We start from the raw sequence: 21,264 nt of genomic DNA, 5'->3' as shown, positions 1-21,264 counted from the left end.
AAAAAAAAAAAAAAAAAAAAAAAAGATTATATTTTGTAGAGCCAAGTTAGGTTTCCAGCACAACTGGGCAGAAAGTATCCTCTGCGTGACACCCTGGCTGCCGCTGTCCTGCAACAGCATGGCACTACTGTCCCAGCTGCTGAGCCTGCATTGACATGTCCTAAGCACCCAGTCTGGCCTCCGTCAGGACTGACTCTGGTCGCTGTGCATTGTACAGGATCTGATGAATGATGATGCATGCACAGAATGGTGTCACAGTTCCTCCTGCTCGAGTACCTGGTAGCTGCTGTCTGTGTTGTTCTGCCTTGTGCGAATGTGTGTATTTGCAGTTAGACAGCGCATAGCCATTCACAGATCCCCTCCTCTCAGTTGCTGAAGGCAGTTAAATTACTCTTTCTGCGCCTAGATAGCTCATTTTTTAATAGCAGAGTAACATTTTGACTTTCTTGGGCTATGTGTCATGGTTTACCCTTTAGTTATGGAGGGACATAGGAACAAGCTGCTGAAGTATTTGCCTGCAGCCTTTAATGTAGATTTACAATTTAAGTTCATTTGGAAAAATATCAAGGAAAGTGATTGTTGAATCATAGGAATCAGTTTATCTCGTGCTTAGGAAATTGCCGAACTGTTTCCCATAGTGGTTGCATCATTTTGCATTCCTACCATAAGAGAGGGAGAGAGAAGAAGAGAAGAAAGATGGGTGTGAGAGAGAGAAAGGGGATCCTGCTTCTCTACATCTTCCTCTGAACCACATGTCAGCCACTCTGATCAGTACATCATGCTTGTCTCATTGCAGTGCGCTTGAACGCACTTCCACGTTATTTATCTATGTTTCTGGTTTGCTGTCCTGTTTGTTCAGGTCCTTTGTCATTTGTTCTTTTTTAAAATTTGATTGTTCATTTTATTACAGAGTTTAAATCTTTATTAATTTTTTGTATTATTTTGGATAACAATCCTTTAACAGATGGTGCTTTTCTCTTCCTTCTAAAGCTGGGTACTGGGAATTGAACCAAGAGCCTCATCCATGCTAGTCCAGTGCTCTGTTGCCAAGCTGCAGCCCCAGCTCAGATGTACCTTTTGCCGATACTTTTCTCTTAGTCTACAACTTGTCATGATCTTAGCATTGACTTTCTTGGAGTTGGAATTTTTAATTTTAAAGATTTATTTATTTACCTATTTGAATGTTTTAACCAGTACTACATAGTTTTCTCTATATAGATCTGTATATGTTTTGCCTGTATATATATCTATGTATCACATTTGTGCTTGGTGCCTGCAGCAGTCAGAAGAGGGCATTGGATCACTTAGAACTAGAGGTACAGAAGGTTGTGAGCTTCCATGTGGATGCTGGAAACTGAGCCTGAACCTTTAGCAAGAACAGCTAGTGCTCTTAACCACGGAGCTGTCTCTCCAGCCCATATATGTGGTAAGAAGGACACTTGTTGGTTCCCAGCTGCTCAGCCCCAAAATAATCACACAGAAACTGTATTAATTAAATCACTGCTTGGCCCATTAGCTCTAGCTTCTTATTGGCTAACTCTAACATATTAATTTAACCGATTTTTAATAATCTGTATATTGCCACGTGGCTGTGGCTTACCGGGTAAAATTCCATCTGGCCAGCAGGACTATATGGCTTCTCTCTAACTCTGCCTTTCTTCTCCTAGCATTCCATTTAGTTTTCCCAGCCTGGCCCTTTTCTTTTGCCCTATCAACAGTTCAAGGCAGTTTCTTTATCTTAGTTATACATTACATTTTTAAATGAGCTACACAAACACAATACCTTAATCAAGAGCAGAAATATACATATAATAAAATTGACCTTAAATTTGTATCAATAAACCAAGATCTGTACCAATGCAAATCTCTATAGCACATATATATATGCGTGTGTATGTGTGTATATATGTATATACATACATATATACAAATAGTTAATATACATTTATTATTACATTTATTTTAAGTACTTATTTGTATATGTTTGAGTATGTAAACCTCTGTCCAGAGATCTTGTGCACATTTGTTGGGTTTATATATAGTTCATCTTTTCAGATGCTAGCTTAAATAGCAATGCATTATTAATCTCAAACTCTTGCTTCTGTAATGGATAACTTTTGCCTTTGGACACTATCCCACATTTCACCTTGCTGCAGTTTCTTATTAACTCTGGTTTTGTTGGTTGGTTGAGATATTCTCTACAAATTGCCATGTCATCTGCAAAGATATCTGATTTCTTCCTTCTGCCTTAGCATCCTTCCTCATTGTAGGATGTGGACTTTTTGAGAAGTAACAGTAGGAAGAAAGCTTGGCAGGAAAGCTTGTTACCCTACATTAACACTGATGTACACACATAGACTTTTGTAGATCTTTGCCAAGTTTATGGATTGTCTTTGCTATCCCCAGTTTGTTGCAGTTTTTTTTTCCCTTAAATGTTGAACTTGGTCATGTAATTTTTCTTTCCCTGCTTTATTCTTCAGACTGTGGATGTTGTATACTAATTGGTTTTCAAATGCTGAATGCTACTGCCTGGGTACATTCATCGGGTTGTAGTGTGTGCTTCTTCTTACCCATTGTCCAATTTAGTTTGCTGATATTTTGTTGAATTAGGGTTTTTTGTTTGTTTTTATCTGTTTATGGGAAGTAGCTGAAGTAGTTTGATTATAGTGTCATCGTCTGAGTTTGAATGAGAGTAATCTTGTGCCCTAGAAGGGATTTAAAAGTTTGCTCAGCTCTCCTCTTCCAGAAAAGAATGTAGAATGCTAGCATGGCTTCTTCCTATAAGCGGGATGCTCTGGCATATTTCAGAGAAGCACTGTTTTCTCCTCCTGCTGGAGCATTGAAAGGTTTTCCTTTGTGGTTTTTCCCTGAGAGGAAAAAAAGAAACGACTGAATTGTAAGCTCCTTTCCCATCGGCCACTGCAGCTGCCATCCCTCCATCCCAGGGCAGGTTCCCCTTCTGGGGCTGGTTTCACAGGGGTTTGCGTTCTGCTGCCTTGAGTGGCACCTGTCTTTCTCCTCCACCTGAGGTAATTTTCCCTGTGATCTCACTTCTCTGCATGATACAATTCTACTTGTTGCTAATACCCAGTGACAACTTCTAAGCTCTCTCTGTGGGACGGCACTAGATAATGGTCCATGTTCGTGGAGTGTCTAGCTTCTTAAGCACTGTTCCTTGCTTGGATAGGTTGTCTCATCTCCATTGTCTGATGTTGGAATTCTTGTCAAAAAGCATCGGTCCCCTCATTGGAGGGGTTGTGTCTGAGTTCAATTGGAGTTCGATGTCATTGGTTGGTGTCTGCCCTACAGCATTTTTAGGACTTTGGCTTCATATCAAGTTTTGAAATCCAAGTCTGAGTCTGTACCCTGTTCTTTTTCACTGTTGTTTTATCTCCCCTGTGCCCCTTTAGATTCTGTATGAATTTTTATTTCTGCAAAAGATGCTGGGTTTTCATAGTTACTGCACTGACTGTGTAGATGTCTGGGTGCTCATAGCATGGGAACAGCATTCAGACAATAAATATGAGCTGCCTTTCCATAGTTTATGTCTTTATTTCTTTCAATATCATTTTATAGATTTCTTTGTGTAAGTGTTGTGCCTCTGCGATTAAGCTAACCACTAAGTAATTTTGTTCAGTTTTGATGCTATTGGCAAAGGACTTATTTTCTAGATTTCTCTCTGAGATTGTTTCTTGTTAGCATGTGGATACTAAGTTGTTGTTGTGTGTTTGTGTGTGAACTTTACATGCGGTTACTTTTTTGAACTTTTAACAATTGTTCTCCCACCTTTAGGCTTTTTTTCCTACAGAGATGTGTCTGTGAACAGACTGTTTACTCTTTCATCTCCATTTTGCCCTGAATGTCTTCTTTCCCATATAAATGACACAAGTTTACACTGTCCCATGCTGCTGTCCCTTGAGGGAGAGATTTCATTCTCTCAGTGTTGAGAACAGAGCCTGCTGTGGCTTCATATGTGGTCTCTATTATGAAGAGGTAGATTGAGCCTTTCACCAGTTTGTTCAGTGTATTGTAACTGGATGATGCTGAAATTTGCCAAATACTTTTCTGTATTGATTGAAACGATTGTACCTTTTATTCTCAAGTTGTAGTGTATTTTGAAATGAAATCCACACGCAAATGGAAATATATCAAAGAAATGTGAGCTTTTTATTTTTTAAAAGCTTTCTAAATTATAAAGGTAAGTCTTGATGACCTAAAGAAGATGAATGATAGATATGACTAACATAAAAATTTAACTAGTAATCATAATACAAAAATATGACAAAGAAAAAATGTACTGGGGAAATCCTTGTAGCGTGTTTGTTTCCTGTGACATCTAACAAGAGCCTGAAGAAAAAAACACTAATCCAACAGCAAAAGCACATAGTAAAAAATAAGCAGTTCCCACTCATAATGCACACATAACTGATGGGAGGCAGTGTCTTGTGCCATTCAGTAGTGAAGGGGAAGCAATGATGGAGCACTGGCCCAGGTAAGCTGGGCAGCCCTTAAGAAACAGTGTGCAGGGTGAGTCAGAGTGTGGGTCAACAGAAACGTTCATCCAGTTTGTGGGCAGTAAACCGGTGCATCTGCTTGTCAGTATTTTGTCTTGTTTTTGAAAAGGCTGTTTCTTGATCCATCAGTTTTCTTTGAATCTATAGCAATGTATTGACCAGTGCATTAAGATGTACCTAGAAGGCATCTATAGCAATGGGTTGACCGGTGCATAAGGGGCACCCAGAAGGGCCTTGTCATTTGGGTCGGGGAATAAAGTGTGGTAGAACTAGAAGACACTTAGGTGCTGGCCAGTACTCAGAACAGTTAGTAAGCTGTAGAGTGGCAATTTTTTTTTCAGTTTTTAGCGTGAATTAGATAGATTTGGGTTGATATGGGAAGCTTCTCGAAGCATGTTTAAGAGTCAAAGCAAGAAAGGATAGCTTGTGGGTGGGTGACCGTTCGTGGCTTATGAATGAGATGTAAACTAGAATTTGAAATGCTGGTGTCTGGGAGGGTGCGCAGGAAATGGCTGGTGATGGCACACACCTTGTCTTGGACTGTGGGGCTTGGGATGTAGAGTGAGCTGGGCTTGCCTGGTTGCCCTTTTTGAGTGCCTTAAATTTCCTCAATCACGGGAGTGTACAATTAGAAAATGAACGTTCACATTCTTCCTTTGGGTCAGTGTGCACTAACTGTATTTCCTTTGATTTTTATAGATTTCTCTTGTGCTTTGTTTTGTGTTGATGTTTGGGAACTCGATGTTGCTCACATCTTACTATGCATCCTCTTTGGTGATTATTTGGGTAAGTATTCCTTTAACTGTTTATTAAAAAGCTTTATTTTTGAGAAGTTTATGAATGTATACAGTGAAGTATGACCACAGATATTCCCCATATCTCCTTAGCACATCCTCCCCTCTGCAGGCTTTGGTTTTTTTATTGATAGCTCACTATGTTCAGTTAAGCTCTCTGGCCCTGTCTGTTTTTGAAACAGTTTCAACTTCTCTATCACTGGTTTGGAATGTGTGAGTAGCTTCTGCGGGGTCATATAAAGTGTTTATCAGCTTTATCTTTACCCGATGGAGCAATGAAGTTCTCACTGCGAAAGTAGAGAAATTAAGACTCAGTGGCATCACCATTGGAAAGCTCAGAGCCTCAGGTCCCGCTGTCCCTAGGTTGCTTTTTCCTCTCCTCAGCTCCCCTTGCACCTGCTTTGTTCTTGAGTTCATTGCAGGAGATTTCTGTGCTTCCTGATTTCTTTTCATCTTTCCAGTTTCAGTCTAAATCTAAAAGTTGTCTTAAATTCAGACTTTGGTGCACTTTTAGGAAATGACTCTGATTTGCAGGCTTTAGTATTACAGTGCTGTGCAAACCCGGTTTCCCCTTCTACCTGTGGCACACGCACTCCAGCTGGGTCTGTGTCTTGATAACACACACATTGCACTTCCCCGTTGGAGTGCTTTCTGCCTTTTGAATAGTCATCCTTTGATTCAGTTGATTTCCAGAGCCCATTAGTACATTTGGAGAGTCTTTCAGCTCTGCCTCACAAGTAGCTACTTTAAAATACCCATTTCCAAGACACGCACATGCTTTCTCCAGCCTGAGGCACTACCTGTAGCTGATGTGTTATTTCTTACTCTGTAGCTGAAGTATATTTAGCCATAGCCGTGGGCTTGAGGTGATGCTATTTGCAGCCCTAAACTTGGAGTTGCTACTGCTGTGCCCTGGGATTAAGCTCAACAAATTCTCTAAGTCATTTCTGCTAAGTTTGAAGTCTGTTTTTCTCACTGGAGCTTATAGAGTTTAGGATTCATGTACCTGGACAGACTTGATTTAACACAGAGCTGTTCTGTTAGGACAGTAAAATCTCATGTGTACTTTATCACGTAAGTCAGGAATTTTAAGCTTAAAGGGAATCTTACGCTTTTATGAGCTATTTAAATTTCTGAATTTGTTGTATACCTCTTGGTTCATCATAGGTAAACCTGATATGGAAAATAGAGAAGTAGGTCTTTTATATACTGATTTTCTTTTCAATTTTACATTCTCAATGACAATACATTTTTTTAGTGTTTTTTTTTTGAGGTATGCTTTGAAATCACTAACTACATATGTGTACATGGGGTGGCAATTGTGAAAAATCCACAAAACAAAGCAAGGGACATGAATGTCAGAGAGAAATGTGTAGGAAGAAAGAGTAGGGACAGAGAGACAGGGCTGTAGATTAATTAGGATGGAGTTCATACATGCGTGAAAATGTCAAAGAACAGATTTAATTAATAAATCAATCATGTGCTGAATTTCATATTTTTCAAAGTCTCAGTTATTCAGAACAATTGTTACTTGAGTGTCTGAGTATTCATTTGTGTTCCTATTCAGGGGTTGCTGGCAGTGAAACCACAGTTGCTAAAAATGAATGTATCTGAACCTAGTTTATGGGTAAGAATAAACCTACGTGTTTTCTTCTCTAAAATACAGCATTGGTTTTGTGCTTTACTTTTTAAGAAATTATGCACACAAGGGGCCTGTTTGCTTTGTAATAAGCATATGAGGGCTCTGTCTGAAGTTTTATTTATTGCCCCATGTTTCTCCTGAGGACAATCATGTGTGACCACCCCACTGTAGGCGTCAAGCTGGAGTTCTTGTTTACATCTCTGATAAGACAGAAATGCATTTTGCTAGGAAGGTCCTGTGTTTTCAGTTTTATTTTTAGCTATAATAACCCTTGGTTTTTGAACAATGTACTCTTAGAAGACATTCCCTTGGGGACTAGTATTGCTAACATGGGATAAAGCATGTGCTCCATTCACTGCTCCAGGCTACAGAAGGTGGAAGAAAATTTATTTATTTTTCTTTTGTAGGTTATCCAAGGGTGTTGTTGGTTATGTGGAACTGTTACACTCAAGTATTTGACTTCTAGAATCTTCGGCATTGCAGATGATGTAAGTGTATTGTTGCTTAAAATGGAAAGACTTGAAAAGTATCCAATAGGCAGGAAGTAAATTAGTGGAATTACTAGAGTATAATTTCTTAAGCTGTATTCTAAGGTGAAGTAAATATTATTTTCTCTTTTTAATACAAGAAAGAAAATCACAAAAATATGATTATGTATATAGTGTGAATCTCCAGAATTAACACAGCCCCTTTTTAGTATATTTCTATGTCACAAAGATGTAGAAAATGTCAAACAAGAACTCTGAACACTAAGGCCTAACATTTAAGGCATGTACAGCCATTTTCTGACTTCTTTATGGTCTCTTTTTAAAACCAAAGAGACAGTGTCTTCACCATCATAGATAGAGATCTGCCCTCCCCACCTTCGCTGTGGTCAGTTCTTGTGGGATGTTTGTTCAGATGCCATTATTCACAGTTAGAGCCAGGTTAGACTTAAGAAATTTTGTTTTGTTTGGTTAGGACAGAGAATAAAATGATAATGTTTGTGATTTATTATCTTCAGGCTTCTTCTTATAAATAGTTACTTTATTGGTTTCTCTATGTGTGTGTGTGCATGTGTGTTCATGGTACCTGCGTGGGTGCCTATACATGAACAGAACTGGACATGAGCTATCATCTCTCTCCACTGTCTTGAGGCAAGGTCTCCCATGAACCTGAAGCTAGGCGGTGGCCAGCAAGCCCCAGTGATCCTCCTGACTCACCCTAGGCAATGCTGGGCATATAGGCAGACTAATCTTATGCTTTGGCTCCCTCAAGCCATCCCCTGGCCTCACTTGCTTACTTTATTTTGATGTTGTGATCAGCACATTCTAAGTTTGGTACTTCCAGCAATTATAATAATACAAAAGATAATGAAGGCTATGGCAAGTAAGAGTGTAAGTTCAGGATTCTACAGGAGCACACAGGAGGAGAATCAGGAATTGACCAGAAGTCATCTGTGCAGATGAGAGGGGAAGAGTGAGGGAGTTGGATGCAGAACGTAGGAAGAAGGGGGAGACAATAGCTCTGGTGCAGGTGTGTGGACTCTGCTTTCTTTCTGTTGGGAGACAAACTAATAAGCCAGTGATTCAGACTGAAGGCACTGTTGACATTTTTGCGTAGCCCAACATTCTAGTGAAATGAAATGACAGTCAGTGCAGATCTCCACACAAGAGATGGCATAAGCATGCGAAGGCCTCTAGGACTGAAGCAGAGAGCGATACCAGTGGCAACTGCATTCTAAGTGTGCTGCTGCTAAAGAAGCAGGGGCCTGGCCCCTAGCCCTAGAAAGGGCTGTGTCTTTCCTTCTTCGCTCACTGTCCTTTGGGGGGAGCCTGTGTTTGTCTCTTCACCTGCCAGTTCTCTCTAGTCTGAGGAGCTAGCAGCTGTTAGGGTTCAAGTATTTGCACTTTGCACATTTTATGTAGGTCTCATTTTGTCATGAATGAGGTGAATCCTGGAGCTTTCAAAACAAAACAAAGACAAGCAAGCAACAAAACCCACTTACCCTTCGAAGAAAAGTCTTCTTAGCAGAGCTTTACAGTTTGTCAGGTTGGAATAGCCATGCCTCGCCTGTGATCTTACAGTTTTCCTAAATTAAAGGGACTTACTGAGTGTAGCATGGGATCAGTGCTTAAGAAGCGTTGGTTAGTGTTGCCATGGTTATTATTGTTGTAATTGATTGTGTACACACACGCACACAATCTTCTTCCTCTATGGACTCACTGGTGGGTACTTAGGTTGCTAGGTTGGTGGATTGTGCTGCAGTGTACTGAGTTGTGAATAAATAACTCTTCATTAGTTAATTTTTAATGGTGGGTCTAGAGATTACAATACATATTTTTATTTAAAACAATCTTGAGGTTAAATCTGTAGGGTTCAGAGTCTGATTCCTCTCCCTTTGTGCCATTATTGTCATACATTGGATATCTATGTTAGTGCCAAGAGCATGAGTTTTGATCATTGATTTATGTGCTTTTATATCTTAAATGAAGAGAAAAAGAACAAAGGGGGTTTATATTGCCTTTGTATTTTGCAGCATTTTCCATCCTTTTTATTTCCCTTTCTTTCTTGTGCTTGAGGAAGCTTGTGTACTCTGAACCTATAGGACTCCATTTTCTAATGTTTCATAAGCCAGGTCTCTTAACAGTAGGTTCTGTCCACCTTCATTTCTATTCCAGTGTTTAGGTTATTTGTTGTGGTTTCTCATTTTGCTGGTTGCAGAGTTGTTTGTGGACTGTAGTTTCTTTAAAACTTCTGGCCTTTATTATTTCTAAGAAGGCAATCTATCTATCTATCTATCTATCTATCTATCTATCTATCTATCTATCTATCTATCTATGTATATATATATTAATAAAATCACGTCTTTCCTGCCTTCCATGCCCCTTTGCTTGCTCCCTGAAAGTCTGCACTGCCTTCTGTCTATCAGCTGTGGGTTTGTAGAATACTTGGGCTCTCTTGGATCATGTGTATGCTTTCCAGTCCTCCAGGAGTATGAAAATGTCCTTATCCCTTAGATGGTTGTCTCATCTCTAGATTCTCACTGTAGCAATTACAGCTAGTCTGCCCATCTTCAGTTCCTGTCACTGGGATTGAAGCTGTAGTTTTTCACAGGAAGGCTTTCATCTCTCATTTTCCTGCTGGTGCTGATGATAGCACAGGTGTTTGTAATAGGCTCAAAATCAAGTTTTTGACATTGGGCCCACCACCCCCATAGAGACCCTGCCATTGACCCAGCAAGCTGGAGAATCCATGATGGTAGATGGGACAGCCTAGGCAGGAGTGCCACACACTCCCATTTCTTGACAGTTCATTTTTATCAGAAAATACAGCGTGGTAGTTGTTAGACTAGAAGACTGTGATGTGGTCGTTTGTGACACTTTTGTTGTGGTGTAGTTGTCCTGGGGAATTTCTGACCCTCTCTTCCATGTCTACAAGTTCCCACATTCCCTGATATTTAACCCTGACCCAGTGTTGGACTCTGAACAACACTCATTTGTTCATTGTGTTACTCTGTAGGCGGACTTTCTCTGTGTCCTCGTGCCTGCTCCCAAATAATCACTCCGAGACTTATTATTAATTATAAATGCTTGGCCATTAGCTTAGGCTTCTTTTTAGCTAGCTCTTAGAACATCTCATTTCTCTTCATCTGTGTGCTGCCCCGAGGCTCATTACCTCATGTCCACACTTCCCATCCTGCTTGTTCTGTGTCTCCTTCTGTCTCCTGAGACTCTGCCCTTCTTCCTTCCAGCATCCTCCGTCTGGCTGTCCTACCTATACCTCCTGACTAGCTACCAGCCAGTCAACTCTTTTATTAAGCCAATCAGAAGGTGCCTTGGCAAAGACACATCTTCATAGTGTCCCAAAATATTATTCCATAATCTTGTTCTTTCTTAATAGTGCTGAGTTTGGTTGGCTAGTATTTTAAGGATATTTACCTTTAATCATGAAAGGTATTAATCATAGTTTTTCTTACTTAATGATTTTGTCTTCAGAACAATGGTAACTTCCTGTATTTTTTAAGATGAGTTCAATCTCCTACTTTCAGAGAGCATTTGAATAGAACTGACATTTCCCCCTTAAATGTAGGCAGAGAGCAACACTGAAGCCTACAGCACTGAGGATTTTCAGTGTGAGGAGGGTTTCAGTCCTAACTCGGCTTCCTTAGGAGCTTAGCCATCTGGCTGGAGCTTTAATGGGTGTGCTCAAGGCTGCTTTGCACATTCTTTGTTTGCGACCAAGTGGCACATGCTTTCAGAATTGCACATGCAAGTTTTATATATGTACATATATCGGGAATGGTCTTTTATTGTTAAACACTTAAGTTTTCAACTTTTCTAACTTGACAGGTAACATTGTGTGTGTATACCGTGTACAGCGTCATGTGGGGAAGCTTCCGTGCATGGTGGACTGCTAGAAAGCAGCCTTTCTTCACATAACTTCGCAGTTACTGTTTTGTTATTGTTATTTTGTGGCTAGAGCTCGTCACATCCATTCTCTGCATTTGCTGTGGAATGCAAAAGGGTCGCTGGTGGCAGTCATCTGATGTGCAGTAGGTCTGCTGGTTATTCCTACCTAACCGTAACTGTGTGTCCTCCGACCACCTCCCCTCACTTCATGCTCTCCCACCCCCTTTTAAACCACTCTTCTTTTGAGATTAATTTTATAGAGTCCATTTGTAAGATCAAGCACGTAGGAAAATGTGTGATCCTTTTGCTTTTACCACTCTTATTTTCTGGTAAATTTGTCTTAATGATTCCTGAAAGTAGTGCTTTTTGTATACCTTATAAATTTGCTTTTGGTGACTTTCTGCTTGATCTAAAAGTTATTGAATTTTGGCCTATTTAGTTTCCAGTCAGAAGGACTGCCGAAGCCATTCCTAGATATTTTCTAGTTTTACTGCTTTTATGATTAAAAAATTTATATGCAGTTTCAACATGCTATTATGACATGCTACATATAAATACTTAATTTTTTTTTTACTGTGCTTAAGGAAAATGTGTATGTTCTTCCTGTAAAGTTTATAGTCTTTATTTATGGACTAATTATATTATGCTAATTTATGTTGAATCTTCTCTTGCTCCTCCACTGCTGTCAGATTCATAGGCACACGCGTGGCTCTGTTGTAGTCCACATGCAGGATGTGTCGTCGGCTTTGCCTTCGCTCACCAGCACATAGTATTGTCTTTTCAGGTTTCCCTGAATCGCTGTGTGGTTTTTGTCTTGAATTTTATATTTTGTTAGTGTGTTTCAGGGAAGCGGCAGGGGTGGGAGGATTCTTTCTTTCCACTGTGGTCTGGGACCACACTCTGTTCATCAGTTTTCATGGCAAGTTCCTTTTCCTGAATCTCCCCGGCCCTTGAACTTAGTTCTGTGAGATTCCATGGCTGCTACCCTAGGATTTTGTTTCAAACTTATGTTGTTTATTTTCTTTTATGCTTTGGTGTGGCTTATCTTTTGTAGACAACATAATATTGTATTTGTTCCCTTAAGTCAGTTTGAGCATCTGCCCTCTAATTAGATAATTTAAGCTCTTTGTGTAAATGGCAGTTGCCTTTTGGAAGGAAATTTTTCTTCATTTTATTTGGGATTTGTTTCCTTGGGACGTTTCAGGGGCCACATAACCACCCTTCCAACTTCCCAAGTGTATCCGCCTGCCTCTTCTCTCCGCAGCTTTGCGTCATCACAGTCCCCCATTCTTCCTGCTGCACTCTCACAAGCCCCTGTGATCCGAGGCCATAGGCAAAATCGTCTCTTCTCCTAGACTTTGCTGTTTTAGATAATAGTTAACTTGAAAGTTTGGTGAACATCATATGCCCTCAAGCCTTCCTTTCTCGTTTATAGAGTGGGACGGCACACAAGCCCTTCCTGACTGTCTGTCAGAAGGTGCCTTCATGCCGGTTCCTCTGTGCCTGCTGCCTTTAAACTGTCTGCTAAGTCCCTTCCCACGTTCGGACTCAGCCTCCCCTCTGTCCTCCAGACCTGGCTTCCTATGTGGTTGTCAGAAATGTTAAGAGTTCCTAGGCTCATTCCTCCTGGGGGAGAGCAAGGTGGGGCTGGGGAACTGTTTTTTTTTTTTTTCCAGGTTTAGCACCATGAGTAGAAAAACTCAGGGGTAAAAGCCTTGGGCATTGAGTGGGTGGTAGTAGAATTGGTAGGAAGCTTTGGGAGCTGTCACTTGCTGGCAGAACAGGGGATGCAGCTGTGAGTTTGAAGGAACAGAACAGAACTTTCTTTAACATAAAAGCCCAGATTTGGAACAATGGACCTTTTCATACAGTGAAAACTATTTTTAGATACTGTTAAGATTAAAATGCAATGCATAATTGTGATGTTTGGTTTAGTATAATGATTCCTGACTTGATTTCTTTCTAGGCTCATATTGGGAACTTACTAACGTCAAAATTCTTTAGTTACAAGGATTTTGATACCTTACTATATACTTGTGCAGCAGAGTTTGACTTCATGGAAAGGGAGGTAAGCTCTGATTTCCAGTGTCGTTCCCAGGGCTTCAACCCTTTTCTCTTTCACAAAGAATGCCCTGCTGTTTCGGGTCCACACTCAAGTTTAGAGAAAGAAGTCCAGCAGCCTAATGCAAGCCTTCCCATTTTGTATTTATTTATGACCTTTTCCGTGTTGATAATTTGGAAGTATGCATTCAGAATACCCACAGTGCCTGGATGAGTGAGCACAGGCATTTCCAATAGTCTCTTTGCAGAGACAGCATTCCACAGTTCAGTCAGGCACTCAGGCTTGTACGCTTCCACTTACTGTGTGGATATTCGAATGATCTCATTGCATTTAAATATCATTAAGCACAAGTTTTTCATAGCTGACGTTTCTCTTTTGGAAATTTGATTCAGATATTTGATGTTTATGGGAAAGCCTGAGAGTGGGTAGTGGTTTGTGGGACAGCATCTTGCAGTGGGAATGAATGGTCTTGAGCGAACACCTCTTACTCGTTGTGTTACAGTCTACGAGCTTCTAGTAGTATACTGCAAACAGATACTGTGAAGATAAAATGAGATTTCACATACTAAAGTACTTTGATCTCTTAACTGAAATATTATTTCAATACTTCTTGAGGTAGTTTGTTTCAACAAGCATGTGTATATTAGCCTCAGAAGCCCCATCCATGTTGAATTCTTTTATTGCTGTTACACGTGATACACTTTCCTCTAAGGCTCTATCTGTAGGAATGCACTAAACTGACCATTACTTTATTGACATATTCATTGCTCCAGTTCTCCTACTCTGGTAATTCTGTGTCCCGAGTGCCAGGCCAGCAGCCTTCAGTGTAGACTTATCTGTTCTTAGTCAAGTGTAACTTGATGACTTCAACTGCATCTTGGCCCTCATTTATCCTATTTATGCTGTTGATTCATAATAGCCGATAAAAACTAAACAAATGATAGTGAAAAAATCAAAGGGAAAATTTCTTCAGATACCGGTTTAGAGGAAATCTAGACTCCTTCGTGAAAGTGGTAACAAAAATAGAGGTGAAGATAAGCAGAGAAGTGATATGTTGTAGAAGGCCCGGAGACTACAGAGATCGTCATGCCTGCTTCTGTAACCCCCGAGTGGTCGTTGCCCATCTAGTGAGATATATTGTGTACTGAGGCATGGCATGACTCCATTCAGCTTAAACAGAAAGTCAGGCTCTTGTATATATTCCTGTTTCCATGTGTATCTGGATTTGGGGAGAGTGCTGCCACGCAGCTGAGTGTCTGTCACTTGAGGGAGTGTAACACAATTCCAAACTGACCTGGAAAGATGCTTAAAATGTGTAGCAGAGTAAAGAAGACCTTACCTGTGATTGACTCACAAAAGTGAAAGAGCAACATCCTGATTGGGCCTCGAGTGAGACACAATTGAGAACCTCACAGGACTGTGTTACTAAACACATTTCTATGAATTTATCGTGTACATTTGTGTGTTAGAAAAAGAAATGCAGTGGCTAAGAATATACATAAAATGTATACGGAGCTTCTTCCCTGTAAATAGTCACTGTGCTTAGGATGAATAGTGAGTCCTCAGTTAGACAAAGTGTGTGAAGAGAAGAATCTATAGTTGTCTTTCACGCGAGTTTTGCAAACTGTATTTTTAGTGTTTTCAACTCAGCATTGGTGAAATGTGTTTCTATGGAAACGTGCTTTAGTTTCAGTGATGGGAGTCAGTAGATATGTTGGCCTCTTTGGTTGATGAATGTTTGTATTTCTCTACCTATGCTTCTAGAAATTCACCCATTTCATCATTTGAAAAGAAGTTTTGTTTGACTAAAACATTTCCTTCTCACAAATACCCTTCAATTTTAGACTCCACTGAGATACACAAAGACACTGCTGCTTCCTGTTGTTCTCATCGTGTTTGCTGCAATCGTCAGAAAGGTGCGCGTGCCGCAGGATGCTTCTCAGAATTAAACGTGTTCTTGTTTTTGTATAGTAGTTAGAAATATTTGCCTACACAATAATAGGATCATTTTATACTGAGTTTTCGAAACATTCTGTTATTTTCTTACTGATGGCCTTTGATGAGTGCTTATAGATCTTAAAGATATTCTGCTCCCTGCTAGCCTAAAATAGACCCAGGAAAGAACAGTTTAATTCCTGATCATGCATTTTAGAAGTCATGTCTATTATTAACTGGATTTTAATGTTGAGTAATAGTTCTAAAATATTTAATATTTTACTTTTTATATGATATATGAGCAGTTTTCTGTTACTTTTGAATGAGATTTATTATTAATAAAAAAAGAGGAATTGGGAAAGTGCAGTGTATTGATGAAGTGGATAACATGTTCAGGCTCCAAGTTTCCTTTGATAATGAAATTCTAAGCCCTTGTGTAAACTAGGCCTGAGAAATACCAGTCTTCTATGAAGAAAAGCCGGCATGCAACTGTTTCTTAAGTAGCTTGTGAAGGCTGTAACTACATGAGACCTAAGAGATGAGATTAGCGTGCAATCGAAGAAGAGATTCCAAAGCCTCGCAATTTATTGATCTCTAGTGATTTGTGCTGACACAGTGTATTTATCTGTGGGATATTCTGTTCTGTGATTACTGTTCACATTGTATTTGTACTGTGCTTCATACTCTCCCCCATAGCATATTTGGATGTGTCACTCAGCCAGCGCCCCATGGAGTAAACAGACACTGCCTTGGAAGATGAAGGGCGTTAGTAGCTCCCTTCGTGCCCATTGTCTCACTAGACTCATTGTCGGTCTTAGCCCTCTCCTACAGACACCTGCTGGCACTCAGCTTTGGACTCCACTTGTTTCGGCTTCTGTCACTTTACTCAGTTTCGTTGTATGACAGGTTCTGCACCCCATCTGCACTTGGGATGCCCTGTGATTCATACATAATTATCCTCAAAAATGACCAGATTCTGACCTTCAAGAACCTGTCCAAAGACTGCAGTGACCAGGCATGATAGCTTATACCTTTAATCTTTGCACCTGGGAGGCAGAGGCAGGTGGATGGATATCTGTGGGTTCTAGACTGTTCTGGTCTGTGTACTGAGTTCTAGGCCAGCTAGAGCTACACAATAAGATGAAACTCTGCCCAATAAAACAGAACAAAAAACTACAGCTTTGATGGCAAGATGTGATGAAATATAGTAGGTCAGATGAATGAAGCCGCACTGTTTAGTTTGAAGAGCAAATGATTCAAGTAGAAGCTGGGACATTATTTTCAAATATTTAAAAGCCCACCATTTGGAAATTATGACTATGTTCCTTTTGGTACCTTGGAAATATGGTCATTGATAGGATTTTTGGCCGGAAATGCTAAAACCAATCAGGAGAGTATAAGAGCCTGGGCAGCAGCCCAGTGGTTCCTCCAAGGGTTTAATTAGGGTGTGTGCAAGCTGCTGTGTCTGAGCCACTTCTACAGTTCTGTGTCTGTGTCCAGCACCTCCATGTTAGCGGAGGAGCAGCAGTGTCAGGACCAGCAGTGCTCCTTAATGTTTATCCCCTCAGGAAGGTCATTTCATCCTTTTGAGCCTTTTGCCCACATCCTAAATGGGGCATTGTAATTTTCCTAACAGGATGCTTTAAGTATCACCATCAAGGACTGTGGTAGTACAGATAATGTTGAAATTATTATTTTCTGAGTTTTCTCTTATCTCCGTACTTCTTATATTTCTGTTAAGAGTCTTGATACCTGTTTTCTTTATAACAGCTCTTCTAAAGTCTTTAAAATCCATTTTCAGATTATTAGTGATATTTGGGGTGTCATGGCTAAACAACAGACACATCTAAGGTAAATATGCACTTAACTTTCTTACTTCCACTTATTGCCTATTTATTGCAGTATTTACTTGTGTGCTTACATGTTTTACACTTCATACGTGGTGTTTTCCATTGGCACCATTCCCCTTCCTCTCTGTGCACCCGTCAGAGCTCACCCAGAGACGTCTGACTGATGGAGGTGGGTGTTGTATCTTATCTGTTGCTTTCATTGGTTAAGTAATAAAGAAAACTGCTTGGCCCTCTGATAGGGTAGAATTTAGATAGGTGGAGTAAACAGAACAGAATGCTGGGAGAAAGAAGCTGAGTCAGGCAGTTGCCATGGTTCTCCCACTCCAGACAGACGCAGGTTAAGATCTTCCCTGGTAAGCCACCTCAGGGGCTACACAGATTATTAGAAATGGATTAGTCCAGGTGCGAGAGTTAGCCCAGAAGAGGCTGGAACTAATGGGCCAAGCAATGTTTAAAAGAATACAGTTTCCATGTAATTGTTTCGGGTAAAGCTAGCTGGGTGGCGGATGCAGCCCCGCTCCTCGTATTACAACATCTGACCATGATACCCACATCCTCTTTCCTAGGGGGACATGACTTTGCCAGTTCAGCAGAGAAAATTGATTATTCTGTATGGAGGCCAATAGATTCTCATATTTGAGAAATAAACAGGGAAATATAAAACTAGATCCATTCCTCATTTTTTTATAACTTAACTTCCCTATTAAGCAATTTTGAAACATAGGCAACCAAATGTACCTAGAAATTGACAAAGAGAGGTACTTGTAATTGAAGAAGTGACAGGTGTTTTCAGCAGGATGCAGCACTTACATGCTGGGAAGGTTGACATCATCAGCCAGAAGTACTTGTTTGATAGAAGTTGCTAGAAGTATTATGAAAGGAAAAGGACAGTTAGAGGAAATATTCATATGTGACTCAGGACTGATGACAGCCAAGGACATTTAAAGAACCTAGAAGAATGAATAGGAACGTGTTCAGACACACTAGAAAGTGAATTGAAGACACAGAAAAGGGAACCAAAAGAAGAGTGAGTTTACCTTTTCCCTCTCCACCACACTTACGCCCCTGGAAAGCTTCGTGTGCTCTTTAATGATGGTAAGTTGTCCCTGACTCCGGGCTTTGCAGGAATTGAACCCTTTGCCCATAATTGGTTTCTTGCATTCCTTGCAGCCTGGCTCTTTCCATAGCCAATGGGAAAGAGTGACGGGTGAAAGGGTGAGTATTTACACCTGACACCTAGAGGCTCAGAAAGGCCTACAGTCTTGGTGATTGAGACATTTTGAACAAAATGAAAGTCTTTCTATTTACCAGATTAGTAATGATTATTAATATTCAGTGCTTGCACGACTGGGAGAAATGGGCTATAGTTGGCTGAGGCAGGAAGCCATACAGTGGGCCTGCTCTTCAAGTCAGCAGTTCCCTGAGTACAGGTACTTGCTGTGGAAGTGTTCACGTGAATGGAGACAGTGGTCAAAGGATGCTTAGTATGGTGTTACATGTAATGTGGAAAGTTAGCATGGTCAAAATATGTATTAGTACAAAATGAAATTACGGTCCAGGTATAAAGTGAAGTGCTTTACCATCTTTATGAAAATAGTTCAATCGTATTTCGTTCTTTTTTCAAAAACCAAACAATATACATATATGACAGCTATACTGTTAAGCTGTGTGTGCATGCATTTTCTTTTATAACTTGAGTATCCTCCCCTTTCTACCATTCCCTTAGCTCCAGAGCTCTGCTAACACACGGCAAAGTCCTTTGTGTCATTTAGAAATTGTTGGCTATAACTATGCCTTCTTTGTCCCTGCGTGGATAGGCAGGAAAGGGGAAATGTTTCTAGTATAGAATGTCAAAATTTCAATTCATCTGAGGTAATTTTTTTAGAAGCGTTTGGAGAAGCCTCCAAGTTAGAACCATAGTGTACAACTCTGGAAAAGGAAAGTAGAACTTTTCATAGGAAACTAGAAGTGCTCCTGAAGAACAGCTTTGCTACAGAGGGTTCAGAAAACCCAAGCTTCGTGGTTTCAGTTCAGCAGGGCTGAAGCTCCCTGTGGAAAAGGGAATGGTATGTTGACATCTCATTTACATGAGAACAAAAGTAGGGCCATTAGAAGATAGAGCAGGGAAGAGAAAGAGGCACGTTTTAATTTGGATGTTATCACCATTAAGTGCTCTATTCAATCCCTGAAGATAGAGAAGAGTAGCCATGGCCCTGGAGTGACTGCCTCAGCCTGGAGGTCATGCTGGGTGCAGACTTGGCTGACGGGAGTACTGGGCTTGGCTTCCATGCCATCTGTGGGCAACTGTAGCCTGTTAATACTGTGAGGGTTGCTCAGGAAATGGAGAGTGGGTTTTTGCTTGGAATGAATGAAGAAGGCACATTCCACCTCTTCACACTTGACCAGTGCATTTGTTGAAATCTTTGCATCCACATCTTTTGAGACTAGATTCCCAAATTAGATTGTGTTCTGCCTAGTTTGGCGAGGATGATCATTGGTACAGATGTTCATCTGTCTTCAAGCCTTGGGAACAGCTCGGAATTCTCTGTCAGAAAATTTCTAGTCCTGTCTTTTCCTATCAGACCCCTCCATCCCTCAGCATCTTGTCTTAGAAGCTGTAAGCTTTGGTTCTGCTAGTAGGTCCATATACTAACAGTATGCAGATCTTGTGATTATGATATTTAGAATTCTATCCAGACTTACGGTTATCTCTTCCTGCACTTAGCTCTGTATCACCATTGCCTCTCTGCCTCTAACCCCCACCTCACACCAACTACTCCTCTCTTAGTCTTTGCCTTCTCTCCTCTCCAAGCACACTGTCTTCATGGCTGGCCCAGCAGAACCTCCCTACACTGGACTTTTTGATCCGTCTGCTTTTTGCCCACTGGGCCCCCCGGTCTCTCCCATCTCTGAACCCACTCAGATATCATAGGGGTGGTGAGCCTGATCGGGTGCCTCTCGGGGCACTCATGTGTCTGCATCTTCTCTGCAGTTCTGGTCACTGTGAGGCAGAGTCTTATCCCACCCTTGTTTTCCCTTTGACTTTCATGTAAAGTGAGAGGATAAGGAGTGTTTTGTTTTGTCGACCCTCTATCTCCTGAGTGTTCAGTACTCAAGGAACTTGAAAAGGTGGATGGATAGATCCATAGATCTGTACCCTGTCTCTTGCAGGTCTGTCTCATTTTAATGTGGAAGGGCAAGTGAAGTGATATGCAAAATACAAGTGTGAATTCTGTCTCCTCTGGGAAGGGCAGTGCGATAGGCATGACCATGGGGTGGGCACCGGTACGATACAAGCTTTCCTGGTGGCTTGAGGGGTCAGTTAGCCTGTGACCAGGTCACTGCACTCAGGAGAGAACAAGGAGGAGGTAGCTGTGCAGGGAGAGAAGTGGGGCCCTGGGGGAGTTATGTTGCAGATGGTGAACTGAGAGTCAGCATTGCAGAGGAACCTCATCCATTTTAGACTTTGAAGCAAAGAAGTAGGTGGCTGACTGGCTCTTTTTATAACTGCTCTTCTTGCTACTGTGAGAATTGATGATGGGCAGGGAAAGATGTGGGCGGGACTTGTCAGTCTCTAAGCACATATCCAGGAAAAAAAAAAAAAAGGAGAATGTTCAAACATAAGCCAAGGGCAGATTTGTTGTCTGTCTGAGAAGACTGTGCACGTGACTGCAGTGGCCTTGCCATCTCTGGTGCAGCTCAAAGAGCTCAGGGCTCACCAGGGGGCGAAGCAGGTGCATGGGCTAAGTCCGAGGAGAATTCTTCACTTAACGCCTCACGTGAGCTGAGGTGTACACCATATGATTATTGCCATAGTAAATGTGTACCTAGTCAGACACACGTTGTCATTTTTCAAATAAACTGTCTTACACGGTTGTATACTAGTATTGGGATAAAACTTTTAGTTATTTTGATTTACTTATATGTGTGTGGGAGGAATATTATAGAAGTTGTTAAAAGCTCATATGTGTAGATAAAAGTACAAATAAAGGGAGCGAGTGCCTCAGTAATGAGTCTGTTGTTTTTCCATTTCAGAAAACACCAATTTGATCACGGAGAGGTAAATATTTAACATA

General features: G+C 40.8%; 1 protein-coding gene across 1 annotated transcript in view; it reads left to right on the top strand.

Annotated features, from left to right (window-relative positions):
- Dpy19l1 (dpy-19 like C-mannosyltransferase 1) overlaps window positions 1-21,264 on the top strand; it is a gene marked incomplete at its 5' end in the record, with an annotated part of 94,939 nt that overhangs the window by 61,457 nt on the left and 12,218 nt on the right. The window contains 7 exons of the mRNA XM_005347450.3: window positions 5,214-5,300; window positions 6,876-6,935; window positions 7,358-7,438; window positions 13,308-13,409; window positions 15,248-15,319; window positions 17,140-17,189; window positions 21,224-21,248. Of these exons, the coding sequence (XP_005347507.1) occupies window positions 5,214-5,300; window positions 6,876-6,935; window positions 7,358-7,438; window positions 13,308-13,409; window positions 15,248-15,319; window positions 17,140-17,189; window positions 21,224-21,248 (477 nt within the window). The remainder of the gene's footprint in view (window positions 1-5,213; window positions 5,301-6,875; window positions 6,936-7,357; window positions 7,439-13,307; window positions 13,410-15,247; window positions 15,320-17,139; window positions 17,190-21,223; window positions 21,249-21,264) is intronic.

The sequence above is a fragment of the Microtus ochrogaster genome, chromosome 5, assembly GCF_000317375.1.
Source record: "Microtus ochrogaster isolate Prairie Vole_2 chromosome 5, MicOch1.0, whole genome shotgun sequence".
In the NCBI taxonomy this organism is placed as follows: Eukaryota; Metazoa; Chordata; class Mammalia; order Rodentia; family Cricetidae; genus Microtus; species Microtus ochrogaster.
Note: the sequence above shows the minus strand (reverse complement) of the source record. Positions and strands in the feature narration are given on the sequence as shown.